The sequence below is a fragment of the Anabas testudineus genome, chromosome 14, assembly GCF_900324465.2.
Source record: "Anabas testudineus chromosome 14, fAnaTes1.2, whole genome shotgun sequence".
NCBI classification, from domain to species: Eukaryota; Metazoa; Chordata; class Actinopteri; order Anabantiformes; family Anabantidae; genus Anabas; species Anabas testudineus.
The window spans coordinates 17,126,378-17,144,870 of NC_046623.1; the positions used below are offsets into that span (position 1 = coordinate 17,126,378).

Here is an 18,493-nt window from a genome sequence, read left to right on the forward strand (position 1 = left end):
GTCCAGTCCCAGTACAGACCAGCTCCAGTCCCAGTAAACAGGAAACCCTCATTAGCTGCAGCTAGAAACATTTAAACGCATCGTTTCATGTTAAAGGTCAGAAAGATGCTGTTTGAAACATTATGTAATTTATGAACACATTAAAAAACAAATAGATATAAAACACAAACTGGATTAAATGGACTCATGTAGAGACAGAATTTAGTGGATCCACAGCCTGAACTGGTTCTACTGGTCTGATGAACACAGTTTGTTATTGAATTATGTTGTTTTGCAGTGAGCTCCAGTGAATTGAGTAAGATAAGGCGCCACCTGGAGGTCAGTTTGAGAATTGTGCGTATTTTCTTACCCTCCAATCATTGGAGTTGGGTTCAAAAGAAAATAAATAAATTAAATAGATTTTAAATAGAAATGTATTAAAGCTATAATAAATGGTAAAAGAATATACGGATGACTAATGTGTTTATGTTGGAGCCACAATCAGAAATATCTGAAGCAGACGAAGCTCTGATGTGGTTTTCATGTTAAAAACCACCAAAACTAAATAAACCTGAAACTGAGCAGCTCAAAGTAGAAGTATGTTGGTCACTAGTTGTTATAATAATAAATAATAATAAACATCATTTGAATAAACAATATTTCTGCTGTGAAGTCACATGTGCTGTTTATTCTGGTTGACAAGCGGCGTCTCTCTTCACTTCAGACACATCACACGGATCCTAACTCTGGACAGACCCCATCGATGTGTTTCCCTTCATCCACAGGTTGAAAGTCCAGCTCCAGTTCTTTAAGACCACCGCTTCCTGGGCCTGAGGAAACCGGACACATGGGCTCTCGTACACTTATGTTCCTAAAGAGCAGCGTGGACGTGAGGATTGATCATGTTAACACTAAGTGTGTGCTGAATGACTTCACACTGTCTCTTCACGAGCTGCTGATGAAGTAAAAGAGTGAATGAAGACACGAAACCTTTTTATAAACAACACCGTTTATTCATTTACTCGTTTGCCATCTTGTAAAAAGAGCATCCAATGTAAGAACAGTGTAATAATTTAAAAACTCTATAAATAAAAAAATGATCTGGACATGATTTGGAAATGTATTTTTACCATTTAAGACACTTTGGATTCAAAGAAAGAATTAAATGAAAGAATATTAGAGTGATTTTAAGCCTAAAATGAAGATGTGAACAGAACATTGACAGTTTAATATGAATCATTTGGTGTTTTTCTTTAAAATAACCAACTTGAAAGTAGAATTAACTATTGATTAAAGACCAGTTTAGTTCAGTGCAAAGTCTACAACTTGGTTCAATATTTATAAAAAAGATTTTTTACTCAGTTTGCTTTTTTCTTTTATTATGATATTTAGAAAATAATATTCTCTTTAAAAACTTTGCATCGTAAATTAAATAATGAACAAACTTTGCACCTGAGATTGAGAATAACTATTAATATTTGGTATCAGTGAGCGTGCACTCAAACCTTTGGATCTATAAAATGTGTCTCTTTGGGTTCATTCTAGTTAGTGCACATGAATATTCTTTAATTTAACTCTTAACTTAATTCATTTGGGTTCCAATTAGCTCCACATGTTCAAAAAAAAGAGCAGGTGTATCCAGCCAGACCTCACACACCAGTTTTCCTTTAAAAACATGTTAGTCGTGTTGAGACGTTAAGCAAGAAAACGTTTAATGTGTTTAAGTGTGGTAGAAAATGTGTCTATATAATTAAGGCACTACGAAGAGTGTGACAGGTGTGTGTGTGTGACAGGTGTGTGTGTGTGTGTGACAGGTGTGGGTGAAACTTCAGTCCACTTCTGTCAGACCACAGGGCCTCCTGAACTCTTGTCCTCGCTCATGGAACCACTTGTTAGACACTGACAAGACAGAATAAAATTTAATTTAAATGTTGGGCAACTACTTTAAACAACTTGTAATCAGTTTATTTTGATGATTTCTTCTGCAGAACACACCGAGTTCTGTGGATTTCCCATATTTTGAATGAATTTCCACTCATACTGTAGAAAATGGTTAAACTCACTGTTTAAATACATAACTGTGTCAGTCTGATCGTTAACTCACCCCATTTACTTCCTACTAACACAGGACAGGCAGCGTGCCTGGTCCTGTAGTCTCCTTCTCCGCTCCTGAACAGATTATACCAGAACACGGATGTTCCCTGTGGAGAAATTAAAATGATGCAGAAACATTATTTTTACGTCCAGTTTGACAACAGAGACTGAATGTGCAGCACAGAAGAAGACAGATGGTGATTGAGACTGTGCTGCAGCAAAAACACATCTGAAGAAATTAAGAGCTGCAAAAACCAAAACATGAACAAATCAGTTAAAAATAAAATATTACTCTGTTGTCAGCTTTACTCACTGGCCCATAGTCGTATGATTAACTTGTAATACTTTACAAAAAGCTTTTTATAGAAACTTTACAAAGTATAAAAGTAAGAACAACAACTGATCTAGATCTTCTTCATCCTCCCACATATTCACTCACACAGGAACACACATGCAGGTGTTCTCACCTTTCTGGGCCGGATTGCTGCTCCAAAGTCGGGGAAGACTGTGGCGCCTCCCGCCTCGACGTCACTCATCTACAGAAATACACAGCAGGCTCCTTAATGGATACACGCCTGTATTCAACAATCCTCAAAGCAAGTTGCAAACACTTTTTTTCAAAGACATCTGTGTTTGTGGCCTTGTAAAAAACATGCACGTTTTACTTTTTAAAGCAAATCAAAACATGTCATCAGTCAAAACACATCGACACATGGTATATTTAGCTTCACGGAGTCACAGATGTAATCATGAAAAAAATCTGATACTTTGAGAAAATGAAATTCAATTCAGACTTCAGCTTATCACAAGAAGTCTTATCGTTTATCATTCACAGAACTGCACATCAATAATCTACTAAAACACATCATGCACGACAGGGAAAACCGTGCTTCAGTCAAACAACAAAATGCCGTTCAGCTACACACCCCCACTAAAAATAAAAAATGAAATGTTGTTTTGGGTGCAGCTCGGTGTTAGCAGCGGTAAAAATAAAGTTCAGCATGTTATTGGGGATGGTTAAAAAAACTCTCCACAATATGCACTGGAACTGATTGACAGACTAACGTCATCGTTAGATGTTGGTCTGCAGACAATTAAATCTATCAGCATCATTTTTTGGAGGAGTCTTTCCCCAAAATGCCAATGAGTAGATTTCAATGCAAGTCAATCAATCCAAGTCCAAGATTGAGCCAGAGCTTATGGCTGCGCCCATGAAGCTCAAACACAGGAAGGATGGAGGGTAGAGTTCAGCTGCCAGCACCCTTCAATCAGCCGAGACTGGATACACATACTTACGTAGTTCAAAAAAGTTGCCACGCGATTTCCAGTGCCTAATCTTTTGAAAGCATCAGGTTCATCTTTCTATAAAGATAAAATACATGAGGTAAACACAGCACACACACGTACTTACATAGTTTAGGAAGGTAGCAAGTCTATTTCCATCGAGCTTGAGGTTGCTGTCAAAAGGACGCTGCAACAGACGTTTATAATGTTTAACCCAAAACCAAAAGCACGAACACTGGGAACCTGCCACTGCTACGCTCACATCACATCAAATGCTAAAACACAAGTGGTGACACAGCTTTAGATGTTCAGAGACAGAACAGGATATCCAGCGTTGACCTCGTGCTAAATGAAAACACATCAGAAATAACTGAAGTCTTTGATATAAGACCTCCAGACAGAGCCTGAGGGGAAATTCTCAATTCTCATTAACGCTGTTTTAGATTTTACTGATCATGTTTAAAGATTTGAGATATGAACTAGATTTATAAAAAGAGCTTTACTTACCCTGGAGAAGTCGAAGTGTGGCTCGTATTGTCCTCCAACTCCATAGTTGGCAACCTGAAGGATGATTTATGTCACTTGATTCATCACTTTGTTTTGTCAGATATTCTCTGGGTAGTGCAGTTCTGCTTTCTGTTAGTATTACCACAAGGTGTTAAGATAAATGCTAGATGATCGTCTACCTGTAGTAACTCAGCCGTGTCGACTGTGAGGCCGGTGATGTCTTCTATTCTCTGATTGATTCTGGCAATGACAGGGTCCTCCTCTCCATCCAGCCACGCACTGAAAAGACAACATGTGCATAAACACAAAATACAGACACACACAGACACACACAGACACACACACACTCACACACACACACACACACACACACACACACACACACACACACACACACACACACACACACACACACACACACACAGGCTGCAAGGACGGGTTCCCTCATCAGTTTATCACTGAGGCAAATCAAAAATCATACCTACAGGTAATTTGAGAGTCACCATAACCTGATACTAACGATCTACTCAACAATCCTCCTGTAAACCCCACAGACCGGCAGGTTCAAACCTTCTTGCTGTGATTGCTAAGCGCTGCTTTGACCTGTTGGTATTTTGAACCTCTCTCCTGCCCGCGTTACCTTTTCGACACTCTGTAGTTGGCTGTGGTCAGGACGCCTGTTTTCGGGTCACGAACAGTGGCTCTGGCCAGCTGAAAAACAAAACACACACACACAGATGAAGCAACATGAGCGTTTTTCTGCTGCGTCACTAATAGTAATTTACGTTTTTCTCGTCTCACCCTGGGTTTAGCCAGCTCCTTAATTTTCTCAATCTCCTTGTCTGACAACATTTCCAGGTAGCGTACAATGTGTGGGCTGTCCCACTCATCCTCCTCCTTCATGGGCTTCAGCAGGAGACGGGGGTTCCTGTAACCATCCTGGTAGCGACAGAACAAGCGGCTGCGCCTTGTTTCAGTCTGGTAGAAAATAAGACAAACTGAAAATGATAAACCTGGTCTCATTTTTATTTAAAACTCATCCTAATCTGATTCATTCTTCTGCGTCCTTCCTAACATGTCTCACCATTTGGACCCCCTCTCCTCTGCAAAGGGCCTCGTAGCTCTCTCTCTCTGGGAGATGGTCTTTAGGTCTCATGTAGGTACCCAGCTGGATGGGCTCCTCGGATGCAGGCTGGTCCTGGTCCTGGGCCTGGTTCTGCTCACTGAACTGCTTGAGCAGCAACCGCTCATAATAACGGAGGTTTCCTCCTGCCCTCTGGTGGCTGGGGTCTGTCAGTACAAGAAAAAAAAATACACGTAGCTTTACTTTTACTCCTCCACATGAATACAGTATTATTGTAGTAGTGTGGTATTTCTACTTCGACTGAACATGTCTTCCAGTACTGTAAATCAGGGAGGGGGCTCCTCTTCCCCCCTTATTTTTTTATTCCCGGTTAGATTGTAATTATAATCGTATCTGCATTGAAGGCATTACAGGAAGCTTCATCGGTGCAGTTCCACATTCATTACGTTACATTTATTGTCTACATGGCACAAAATAAAGTTTCATTGCACATACACGCTGTACCTCATTTCACTTGACATGTAAACAAGCTCTAAAAAGACGTTCTGCAGCTGTCAACACAGCCCCTGATTCTGTGACTGAAATAACAGTTTGAAACCACGAGCCCTTACTTTGGATGGACTCCACCCTTCTGCTGTGGCCTGCACACAGCACCACTGCAGTGAGAGAAGAGGGTGGACTGCTGTGATTAGTAAAACAGCAGGAAGGAAAGCCCTCAATCAGCCCTCTGAGAGGAGTGAGGCTGGATTGGTCAGCTAACTCGGGTCTGAATGTGTTTAACTAAACATTAAAGCTATTTTAGTTTTTAAACTAGCATTCGTGGTTCGATCGAGTCTGCTGAGATTAATGAGTGGACTAACTTTTTCTATGATCATTGTCTGTGATGCGACCTTACCGATAGCCACCAGGCGGCGTGTCAGCTCAATGGCTCGAGGCAGGTCTTCCATTTGGTACACCGAGTAGCTGAGGTAGTCCAAAATTTCCACCTTGGAAATAACAGCTTCCTCTCCATCATCCAGCTGCTTCAAGGCCTGCTGCATCCACAGCACAGCATGATAGTAGTCTGCGTCGTTGTAAGCCGTCTTCCCCATGTCGAAGCAGTCGTCCACTGTCAGAATGACATTGGAATGGACACCTGTGGAGGGATTCACTGAATTTAAATACTCAGTACTGTTTATGTCTCTGTTTCTGCATAAATCTGACCTGAACTGTGGCGGGCAAATCCTAAAACTACAATAAGACAAATTTAAAGAAAGGACACAAAATAATATTGACCACAGAGTGTATGGTGCACACTGTAGATATGGTTTGTACAGTATTTATTATGTTGACACTTAGATTTACCTCCATGTGATCGATAACATGTCACTTCTCTGATATTATCTTATTTTGTCTCTTGTTTCTTTTTAAAAATCAACTTATAAAAAAGGAAATGAGGCTGATTATTGAACTTTCTGTCCCCTGAGCATATTTAAAAATGATTCCTAAATCCAGTCACATCCCAGAACCAAAGTCATTTGTTCTTAAAAATAAAAAGCTCAGCAGCTCAAATCCAAACTATTGCAGAAGTGAGAACTGGTCAACATGACCTAATTTCACAAAAATGTCCTGAGCCAGGAGATCCAAGGAGCAAAGTATAAACACACAGGCAGTTAAAGTTTACCGCCCCTTCTTTTCTAAGTGTACACACACAACTTTAACATGTCCCCACTTTTTTAATCCACCCTCTTGTTACCTGGAAGCTTTCCTTTAGAGAAGGCCTCAGAATCCAGTTGATACGTGTCCTGAAGACGCATCAGCGCCCTGGCTGCACCCGTCTTATCCTCCTCATCTGGGAAGTACTGTCGGTGTGTGGACATGTTGGAAATGAAGCCTGAAGAAAAAAGGATGTTAATGTTGTGGAAAAGAAAGTGAAGTGAACTAATGAACCACCAAATAAACCAAAAGGATGAAACCAAGCATGTTGATGTTCATCTCACACTCTGTGGCAGCAGCATCGTAAACTCTTACTCTTACTTAAATACAAATGACTCACACATACAAAACAGTTCTTTACTTAAGTAAAGTGAAACATAAACTTTAAACCATTTTAAAATAATCTAACTACAAATAAGCCTCTTGCTTCTCTAGTGCTCCTGTTTTTGTTCTTTCCAGTCGTCTCAGCATCAGTGTGAAGTAAATAAGTGAAAACGTAGGAAACAAAGATCGAAGCATCACTTTAAATCTGTGATATAACATTAGTGTTGAAAAGGAACAATGTGGAAAAGGAACGTGGACAAAAGGAAACAGAAAAGACAGAGCTGGTGAAGAAAAGCCTGAAACTAAATGTAAAATCAGTGTGTTCTGCAGGACGTCTGAGGTTTACATCCTTCCTCTGCTTTGAGTCTCTGTCTCTAAATCACTGCCACGTATGCAGATATCACACGCCCATGCTCATTTGATCTGACTCACACAGATATGAACCAAAGTCTAAACACGAACACACTTTCAGATCCAAAAAACACACATGCACAAAAGGGAGAACATGGCCAAGTGTGAGATGAGGAACAGCTGCAGCTCCAACATGGAAACCTTGTGTAATCACTCGGCTCACATCCGCACTCCACACTCGCTGAGAGAAGCCCCATAGAAGAGGTGATGAATGCCGCCCTTCAGACTAAGTATACAAGGAATATGTTGAGGTGGAAGGAATGTAAACAACGTCAACAGGAAGTTAAACGCTAAGGTTAATTCTAATTGAGCTGAATTTACAGACATACGTGGACGAATCTTTGATTAATGCAGAGAAATCACAAATGTTTCGTTCTGATCTGTCACAGTTTGCGCTGCAAATGTTTGTTTATGCTCAGTCAGGCAGCAGAAGGGTCCATTTTACACAAATACTCCAAACCCAGATATTGTTTCTTGACCTATCTGAACACAGCTTCCTCACACAGAGCTGTGGTTCCATGGTTAAAGCCCCCTGCAGAGCTACTGTAACTCGCAGCACGCGTCTCGCCTTCCTTCGCTCACGTACTGTTTGGACGGACTTCCTTACCATCCGACGGGTTCTGAAGCACCAGGCTCTCCAGTTCGGACCACTCTGTGTTGAGTCTCTTCATCAGCTTGTAGGCGTTCACTGGGTGTCCGAGGTAGCCCTCGGGGTCAGCGGTGGACGTTCTGGTCAGAGCGTCCAGTTTCGTGGCCCAGCTAAAAGAGAGACGGACAAAAACCTTCTGTTAGATTTATAAAAGTATAAATAGACACTGTTCAGATTCTGGACGACAGTATTTAGGAGGTGGTATATATATACACTTTTTAATGCATGTTGAATACAGACAAACAAAGGTTTTCAGTGCTGAGTAAAGACTGTTGACTGTTAGATGGTGACTACAGGTCACAGGGTTCAACGTGTACCTTTTCACTGCTGCAAGCTTGGACTCCTCTGCTTTTATGTACTCCCTCAGAGACTGGACCAGCTCCTTCTCCGTATAGAGCAGGTCTGTCATTTGGCCTGTGCAGAGAGACAGGTAGCAGACAGACAGGTGAGACGGAGGCGTCTGTTCTATTAAAAACAGCCTATTTCACATTTAAACCTTCTTTAATCATCATTTTAGATGTTCACGTCTCCCTTCAGGTCCAGGGAGACGTGAACGTACCGACTCGGATATTTTCTGTAAGTTTCTCTTTTCTTTAAAAACCTCTGAAGTGGATTTCTGTTGTGAATGTTTACCTCAGACTCGGGCTGAGGTAAAAATAAATCTGGAGCCACAAACTGTGATTGTATAGAATTACTCAGCAGACTGCGGAGGGGCTACGGTTCTGAGGCTTTGAGGATATGACTGGGGTGTAGTGTGAACAGCAAACAATCCCATGGAAATGCTGATCCATGATTAGCTGCTGCCAGGGAAGAAGAAACACTTTCATGAGTGACCAACCGCCATATATCAGTGTGATCTAAGTGACTGTTTGATTGATGGGATGCACACTGTATACTTTAGTAGTCTGTGTGAGTCTGTAATCACTCTCACTCATATCACATTAAAGGAGCAAAAGAAACGGGTTTTAGTGGGTGTGGAGGGTGTTGTTTTTTTTTTACTACTATGACTACTGCAAATAAAAAAATACTACAAATACTTAACTTAAAGGTTATTCAGGGAACATCTAAATACACTCACATTTCTGTCCACCTCCTCCATTTAAAGCTATTTGTATATGAAAAGATCTTTCTTCTTACCTATAGAGGTGAAGACCTCGGCCTGTGTGATCCAGCTGCAGCAGCAGAAGAGCAGAGCCCAGGAGGCAAAGGATAAAAGGCACTTTCTCATTGTGTCTGCTTTAATAACCTGCAAAGACAAACACTATTCCAATCATTCAATTATCCTATTTATTCTTAAACCACACATAGAAACTAACATGCAGTTTGCATTAGCTCTAGTCCACAGTTTACGCAGCGATGCAGTCGCTCTGCACTAAATTAGCTGATGGTTGAACGGCACTCATAGTTTCCAGGATGTTTCTTAAAAATGAGTCACCAGCCCACTGAGAGGCACACAGGCTTCAAAATGTGAACACGGTTTGTAGAACAACAGATTATATCCTCATACAGTGCACTCTGTTCAAACTACTGTGTCCAGCTCATTGTTCGGGGTTTATTATGATTTGATAAAACATTCATCACATGAGAAATAACTGGGGAAGGAACACGAGCTGCATAAACTTCCAACTACTGCAGAAGCAACGACACGGCTGAAGCTGAAAAAGCAGAACTTAACGATGATATCACAGGTCAGGAACTCGCTGTTCCCGGACCAGCTTCATGATCGGGTGACTGTAGGTGCAGAGGGACGCTGCCCTACGTTCTCCTCCTGCACTGTGTCTAATTCTGCTTTAATCACATCACCTCTCAGTAACGACTGCTCGCTGCTGTTGCCTGTGTGCACATCCTGTACATTCACATCCACACATCCACACTCCTGCACTGCTATATAATGAGAGGCTCAGTGACACAGTGGAGCTAAAACAGTGAAACTTTAATTGTTAGTGTGGTAATAACTTGGAACCTGCTCTACACCAAGGGAACAACAGCACATCTGTCTGCCAGTGACAGATGTTCAGTGGATTCTTAGTAAATTCATCTGAAAAACAAACATGGTGGAAGGCAGGATTTGGTTTATTTGGGACAAACAGTTCATTTTATGGAGGCAAACACACAGTATGGTGTTAAACACCAGCAGGTATCGTTAGTGAGCAGCTGTGAAATGGTCACTGTGGATTCTAATTCAACGTTCCCGTGTGATTCACTCCTGCAAGTCGTTTACTAAAACAGGGTTTGGTAAAAGTGAAGCTGTTGTTTTCTGGATTTTTTTTATCATCCATATTTCTTACAACTCGGTTTTAGCAATCCTAGTTATTTTGCTGGAATTTTCTCCGTTGACTGTGTATAATCAAACGTTTCACAGTGTGACTGGATCAAATCTCACAGGGGCTGCTCTAACATGTTGGAAGACGCCAGCAGGAGAGGAATGACATGCTGTATTTCACAATTATGGATAACTGATTTATTCTGAATCCATTTCCTCCGGCTAACTTAACGACTGGACGAATGCATCATCTTTGTGGTGAGTCGGTTTGGATGCTCGTGGTGCATCGGCTGAACCCGACCACGACAGCACCAAAGCTTTGTCGACTGTGATGTGCATCATTAGAACCTTCTCATCATTAAACTTAAAATCTTGTCAGCCTTCAACTACATTTGTCATTCTGTATTCTCAGTGTAACAAGAACATCTAAACTTTTATTCTGTCTTTTTCTCAGGGAAATGTACTAATTAAGCTTCCAGTGTGGTGCCTACAGAGAACTATTATCTTAGTCTAAACTATACTAGAAAGTTCTCCTTGTAATTTACAGCCTTGTGATCGCTCAGCCTAAACACAGTCTTGCCTGTAGCTGCAGGCTGTGACACCAGTATCACATTCCTGGAGAGGGGCCTGTTACGTTTACTCCCTGACTTTGTGACCTTTGTTTGGCATCTCGGGCAAATATAGGAAATAACAGTGAGGAGAGGACACAGCAGGACACCTGAACCCTCTGCTCAAATGAATAAAGGTCAATCTTAAATCTGAATCAAGTGAACTGACTGAATCAAAACATCTTCCTGACTTGCACAAGACAACAACCAGGGATTTTTCCTGACTCATCATTTTTCACACTGACGTGTTTCCAGTAGAGAGATCAGGAACTGAGGAAACACTCTAAAGCTGCTAAAGCAGTTAGAATCCAAGAGCAAGAACCAGCCAGGGGTTTGCGAAGAGCTAAATTTAACTGAGGGAAACATCCAACATCTGTATTTGTCCTGTTCTTCTGTTTTCAGGGACGTAACTTAACAAGTCGTCCACCTGGCAGCTCCGACAAACAGATGTGTTCGGTCACAGAGGTGCCAACTGGGGAAGTTATGAAAGTACCTTGTCCAAGTATCTCGTTTCCACTTTTGAGGAAAAGAAGACGGTTTAAAAAGTAGTGAAGAGACTGAAAAGTTGTCAACACTGAAGCAACCCGGCTCCAAACGACCTATTTTAAGGTTCATTAAAAGACTTCCAGAGTCTAATCTTGTCTTTCAGTGTCATATCTATTTGTGCAGGGGGTTGGATCATTAAGAGAAGAGGCTGACGCATGAAAAAAGTCAGATCTGCAGACTTCACTGTGAATTTCACTGGAATTAACACAGAACATGCAGCAGTGTGGGAGCTAAATCTGGGTCCAACAGCAAAATATGGAACCACTTCACCAACAGAGCTGATGAAGCCCGACTTCCAAACCAGTGCTCATGTTTTCTGTGCTCACAGAGGCATCACAGCAGCTCACAGCTCCTCTCATTCCAGTATTCTGATAAAACTACAGCAGTGAGAAAGCAGCCATCTGCAACACGCCAGAAAACTGAAGTTGTCTGCAACTGAGCTGACTGCCAACTTCTCACACACCCTGAGGACGGTAAATGGTGAAAAGACTCATGTTTATCAGTGAACAGCACTCATGTGGACTCCCCCCACATACCATCATAGACACAGAGTGATACTGTACATGCATGTTAGATTGTAAACCAACCACAGATTTAACACTTCACACCAACACTGCTGTTGCTCCATAGGTTTAATTTTAGACCGCAGGCAGAACAACACGTCGTCCTCACACGAATCTGTTGCAACTACAACTCAGCACAGTGAAGGTTCACTCACAGTTCAGGCAAAGACAACATGCTCACATATTGGCTTTGACTTTCATTTCCACTAAGCATGAGTGATCACTAAAGAACATCAGTTTCACAACTCATTTCAGACTCTCCCTGTCCTCAGAACACACGAGCGTTTCCTACACAGTCCAGCCTGCACTATAAAAAACAGACAATATTAGGAAGGAAGGATGGAGCATGAGTGCAGGAAAGTTTCTGCAGATCATATATGATCGACACTGAGCCAGTTATGTTTCAGATGCAATTAGAGCTGAGAAACATCTGCAGCCACGTCACTGCTAAAAATAACTTCTACAAGTCAGATCATTGAGGGACGACGTCTTCACAGGGCAGAGAGAGTGGTAACAGAAATAAAAGGTTCATTTCTGCCTGAAAGAAGAGTCGGCAGCAAAGCACACACACACACACAAAAAGACTAAACAAGGCACTAAATATAAACCACGCAGACATTTAGACTAATGTCAATAATAATAATATCGATGAAGCAGAGATTTGTTGTAGTATTTACACAAACTACATTACAAACATGCAGTCGCCGCCACCTGCTGTTGAAACACTGTGTTCTTTAGAAATCACTGAACATGAATCAACTCTATTCAGGGACTTTATTTACGGAGGGTGGACAAACATGCAGCCAACAAGAAGATCAGGGAATCAAACCGTGGAAGCTGCAACGATAAGTCACTTTATTAATATGATGATTTCTGATAACTGATTATTAACTGAAGTCATTTTCCACCACAGAACACGTGACGGTCCCAGGTTTTCTAGTGGATTCCCACAGTTAGAGATCATTAAATGTTCCTAACATCTGAGCAGGATGATGGTTTGTGTACGACTTAGACTAAACGAGGCTTCTCCAACCATCATCCTCATCATCCTCATCTCCCTCTTCATCATCTGGACCGTGGCCGTCCTGGTGACGTCAGCCTCAGACAGTTGTTTCTAGAAATCTCCAACACTTCGTGCGTCCTGCAGCCGGAGACATGTCCGTGCTGCTCCACAGGTTCCTCCATGTCCACGCTGTGCAGCGTGTTTGTGGTACTGGTGCTGATGTGACCCGTGTTCTGTCAGGAACATGTTCCGATTCGTTCAGCAACAACAAAGTTTCAAAAACTTTGCGTCGAGTCGTGTGAAGCACTGGAGCTGCTGCGCGTCTCGTTACGCAGCGCACGGACCGACACAAAGACACAAGTGGCCGCGGACACGATCCAGCTCGTCGGTACCGCAGATCGCCGGGGTCCGGTACCGCTCGGACACTCCGAGAACACAAGGTGCTGGAGCCAGATCCTGACAACCATCCCAGCATGTTCGGAAACAAGCAGAGCGCCGCGATTCAGCCGCTTCACTGCTGTGAAGAAGGTTTTTGTGGATCAGTGGACGAGATCGAACATTTCTTACCTCGGTACCAACAGTCAGCTCACGCTTCCACAGCCCGGTGCCGTCGAACACAGACGGGTTTTAGGTTTTAGTCGCTGCCACGTACCGAACCCACCGGAGGGCTGACCGTAATACTCGTAGTAGACGCACAGACGCATTCCTGGCAGGGATTTCTTGTGTTGCTTTCACGTCACCTCGTAAAACGTAATTTCATCGTAACCAGGTCTAAGACACAGACACAGAGGAAGCTTCAGTCCGTTAATGGAAATAACTCAGACTTTTAATTTGACCCTAAGCTGCTTTAACTTACATTAATATTTATATATCCATATAACAGTTGACTCCACAGTTATTTAATCCTGCACATTCAAACATAATACAAGACAATAAAGTTTATAAAGTAGATAAAATTAGTTCCAGCTCCATTTACTAAGACGTCCTACACTTTAAAGCATCATTAATGATAAGAAACACATTTTTCATTACTGAATATTTTGTTGATAATACTAAGTACTTAGAAATAGTACTTTTACTTGACTACTGTTGCTCATACTGGATATTTTCACACTGCTCTATTTCTACTTCTACCTAATATAAAACTAATCCACCCACTGTGGAGCTGCATGATGCAGAACGAGCCTCAGTCCACAGCTCGATCTATTCGAGCATTTACGGTAACGCAGTTCATGCAGTTAGTCACGTTTATAGTTGGATGTGAGTTTCCAGGACTTGTTCTCTGGATGGATTGAACACATCTGGACTAAAATGACTTTCTGTGCGTGTCTCTGATGTCTCTGTGTTTTGTGAGAGTGTGACCAGTTTTAGAAAAGGGATTTTTACTTTTCTACTATATCATTATAAAAACCCTGCAAACAGAATTAGTGTTATGGGGACACATCAGATGTGCTCCAGCTGTGGTTCATCTGATGAAACCCTCCTTGTGATTGCAGTACACACTTACATCAGCCTCAGTGTGAATACAGCAACTTTAGTGGAGTAAAAACAGTTTAACTGAATTGGTTTCTAATAAAAGGCCTTTGTGATTTTAATATTAAGCCTAACGTGTGTGTGTGTGTGTGTGTGTGTGTGTGTGTGTGTGTGTGTGTGTGTGTGTGTGTGTGTGTGTGTGTTGATTTTACACATCGTACAAGTACTACTACTACTACTACTACTACTACTACTACTAATACTGGCCTTTAATGCTCACATCACACACAGAAACATGTTTTAATCAAGGACAAAGTGAATCCGTGTGGTCCGATGTATTAATGTTATAGTATAAACATGAACGTAGCAGGATAGTTCTGTCAGATCACGTCAGTTATTAATATATATTATAGGAAAACAGAATCCAGACTGCACTGAACAACACATAGAAGACCAGCGACAAAACACTGCAGCTGCACCATTCACTAGTGTCCACTGAGTGTCAGCAGTGATCAACAGAAAAACTGATTCTCGACTTCACAATATGTTTGCAACTCAAACCCAAAGGTTTCGTTTGCAGCAACAGAACATTTAATTATCTGTGCAACACATCTGTAAAACAAACGATGAAGATGAATCAGGAAGGTAAAAAACAACATAACATATAAAAAGAATTCAAACACCCCGTCTGTTCACCAGCACCGTGTCCGAGCACATCCTCAAACAAGCACCGAACAGTGGTTCGTCCTAGGAAGAAACTCTAAAACGCTGGAGAAACACAGAATAAAACTCCTTTGTTAAGGTTTAATTTACAGTTCGGTCCACAGGTGTCACTGTTTGCTCACTGCAGTGATTTAAAGTGCAGTGAAGTCATCACTGTTTCTGTTGCATTTGCCAATGAGACACAGATGAAACAGCCTGTTTCTGTTTGTTTGTAGCATATCGTTCCCACAAAGGCCACAACAATACAGAATAATAAATCCTGTCATAAATCTGATCCTGTTGACACAAAGGGGCGGCTCTGCTCTTAGCTAAACACTGAAGTATTCCACTTGCCATGATGTCAAGGTTCAACAACTACACAACAACCAGCAGGTAGTTTTCACACCTGTTCACAAGGCTGTGACACTGTGATTTAGTCATTACACGTAGTAAACTGAATGCCAGGCATGTCACACAGAAACCAGTCAGAGAGCAGTAAACAACAGTAGGACACGGTGGAGCAGCGTGTTCGTCTTTGACGTGATGTCAGTGCAGGAAATCTGTTTTCTGACCACTTCTTGAACCAGTAGCATCATGTTTTGGAGAAACAGAAAGACAGAAAATCAAACATCTACTTCCACTGTTCAATTCCTTCATTTGAGTTTAAGGTTTTCCAGATGTTTGCGAGCGCTTCCACACGTGAAGGTTCACGCTGGTGAGTCGTGCACGAGGTCGAAGACGACCACTAGTTCTGCAGACAACACTTAAAGAGGACACACATGACGGAGATGGTACAGCAGTACTGGAGTGTGTGAGTTGTTTTGTCTGCTGCACTATCTGACCTCCTGTGTGTGTGAGCCCGAGTGATTGAAAGTGAACACACACAGAGAAAGTTTTGGGTTTCGCTCACTTTAATCAAACCTTGTCAGCTGAAATCAGAGGGTTGACAGTGACTCCGGCCTTCGTGCTATTTATTTCACCCTGGTGGGAGTTTAAACAACACAGTAAGACACAGAGAAAACAGCTCACTGTGCGTCTGTCTGTCTGGTGACTACAACCAGGTAGTGAAGCAGAAAGAAGACATTAAAAGACACAAAAGAAGGGTCGTGCACTCTCCCACGTGTGTGTTTCCTCTGTTTATGGGCGGAGATGCAGCTTTTTGTTTCATCCTTTAATTCAAACAATGGATTCAAATAAAGAATTAACATTTTTCCGGAGCACATATGGCACATTTTGTTGAGCTCTCCGTGTGTGGGTGGGTGTGTTTCTGTGTGCCAAGTAATGACTCAGGTCTGGCAGCAGTACTTGAAGATTGGGTTACACGAGCTGTCTGTCAGCACGGACCAAATGAGCCCCCTCAGGACAGAAGAGACAAAGTGTTGTTCGCACCACATTGATCTCAAATACTATTTGCAACTAATCCTTCCCTCTTGTTTTAGGGAACGTGGAGTTCCAAATGAGTGGCGTTTGACACCAGACACCTTTGGAAATCACAGGAATGCTTTTGCTAAGTCAGCTTGTTTAGTGCGTTACTGGCAACTTCGCTGACACTATGTGAATTCATCCATTTTCTGTTCCCACTTATCATGTTCAGGGTTACACGAGGCTCATCTCAGTGAGAGTTACACCCAGGACAGTCCTTCAGACGTGTGACAAACACAGACAACAACCGCTCAGACTGATGTTCACAGCTACAGGCAGCAGCTCATCTAACATCTATATTTCTTTAAACAAAACAACACAAGCTGAGAAATGTTGAGCATTGGATTAATAAAAAAATCTAAGTTTAACTTGGGAAGTAAAGACACTGAATGACCTGAAAACATCTGAGATAGAGGAATACAACCTGGAAAAGTCAGTAATAATAAAAATCTGCCATCTCTGCTTAACATCTGTTACTTTATTTAAGCTTCTTTGATTGAGATTTTCTCGTCCTCCTTGTTTGATTCTTCAGCCTCTCGTCTCTTTCATTATGTGCACAAACATGTGAGTGCACGTCTGTTTGTGAGTGACCGTGTGGAAGTGAATCTGTTCGCACACGCCTCGTTTGTCCAAAGCTTGCCATCACTGAGTTATTATCTAACCATTGAACACATCAGTGAGTTACGACTTGACCAATATTGACTCAGCTCCTACCAGTGAAAGAACAGGAGGCTCAAACAGGCCACAGCCCAAATACAGAGAGAAGGATGTGAGGGTGAGGTTTGACTCTTCTGACGCTCCGTTATCTCCGACATCTGTGATTTAACCTGAAGTACGCCGTCCAGGATCAGTGAAGAGGTCACCTCTATCTACACATCATCTTCTGTGATGTGGTGACACAGAAACCAGAGCAACCCCCTCGAAGAACTGGTCTCCAATTGGTTTATAACCCAAACAAGTACAAGACTTTCTAAAAACAGGACCCTGGTTGTGAACGTCGTACCGCACAAGGACTGCAAGCCTCCCTCCTGTCTACTGTTACAGTAGTTCCCACAGTAATAAAAGATGTAAATGAGAAAGGCAGATTAGCAGACGCTGTGGCTGGAGGAGTCCTTTCTGCAGGCAGTAAGCGATGAATGGTTCCTTTTTGGTTTTTTATTTTCTTTTTAGATTTAATAGTAAATCTTGGTTTACTCACACTGTCCATATTTTCTTTGGATGATCCATAATTTTGTAATTATGAGCCAAATCATCCTCATTATGAAAATATTGAGCCACAAATTCTAGAAAAATACGATTTTGTGTGACCTTTGGTTTGCAGCGCTGCTGCTGCTGCTGCTGGTTGTCAAGTTGCATTGACATCCACAGCACTTTGTTCTCATTTGGAAACGGTGGTTGACTGGTAACAGCACAGGGAGGCATAGAAAAATACACTCCCCCCGACATGTGCTGGAGCAATCAAGGAGCTCAGGGAGGATGGCAACCGTTCAAACGGAGAGAAGGAGAGACAGAGCAGGCCTCCAGGTTCTCTTCCCATTTCATCCTGAATCACCGCTGGTCACTTCAGGCCAAAAAACACACGCATCGAAAAACCACAGCCTGTTAAAGGAAGTGAGGATTATTCCTGGGAGAATGACACAGACAGAAAGAGAAAGCAAAAGACTAAACTTTGATCCGAGCCAATCAGATATGACGACGTAGAGTCACTCCGATTGTGAGTGATTTTTTTCTATTTATCTGATTTTGTAGATCTGGATGTTTCAAAACAAGAAGAACACATCATGTCTATCTGTGGTTCGGTGTTTTTCTATTTCCTGGCTTAGATTCAGAGTGTATCCAGACCAGACATGATCTCACTGACATCAGCAGAACCATCTAAAGTAGCA

General features: G+C 42.0%; 1 protein-coding gene across 3 annotated transcripts; it reads right to left on the reverse strand.

The window, feature by feature from the left end:
- Positions 1–1,605: 1,605 nt before the first annotated feature.
- On the reverse strand, positions 1,606–13,741 carry LOC113169969 (prolyl 4-hydroxylase subunit alpha-2). 3 transcript variants are annotated; one of them, XM_026371781.1, is made up of 15 exons: positions 13,578–13,737; positions 9,165–9,273; positions 8,345–8,441; positions 7,986–8,137; positions 6,684–6,821; positions 5,844–6,083; positions 4,949–5,154; positions 4,666–4,842; positions 4,505–4,575; positions 4,044–4,143; positions 3,865–3,918; positions 3,485–3,544; positions 2,541–2,609; positions 2,084–2,180; positions 1,606–1,878 (listed from the first exon to the last, which is right to left on the reverse strand). In XM_026371781.1, exons 2-15 carry the CDS (start codon positions 9,253–9,255, stop codon positions 1,808–1,810), a joined length of 1,623 nt encoding a protein of 540 aa, XP_026227566.1. In that variant the 5' UTR covers positions 9,256–9,273; positions 13,578–13,737; the 3' UTR covers positions 1,606–1,807. The 3 variants fall into 3 exon arrangements, with proteins under 3 accessions (XP_026227566.1, XP_026227565.1, XP_026227564.1); XM_026371780.1 differs by lacking the exon at positions 3,485–3,544 and adding an exon at positions 3,370–3,435 and having other exon boundaries at positions 13,578–13,735; XM_026371779.1 differs by lacking the exon at positions 3,485–3,544 and adding an exon at positions 3,370–3,435 and having other exon boundaries at positions 4,505–4,842; positions 13,578–13,741.
- Positions 13,742–18,493: the final 4,752 nt, after the last annotated feature.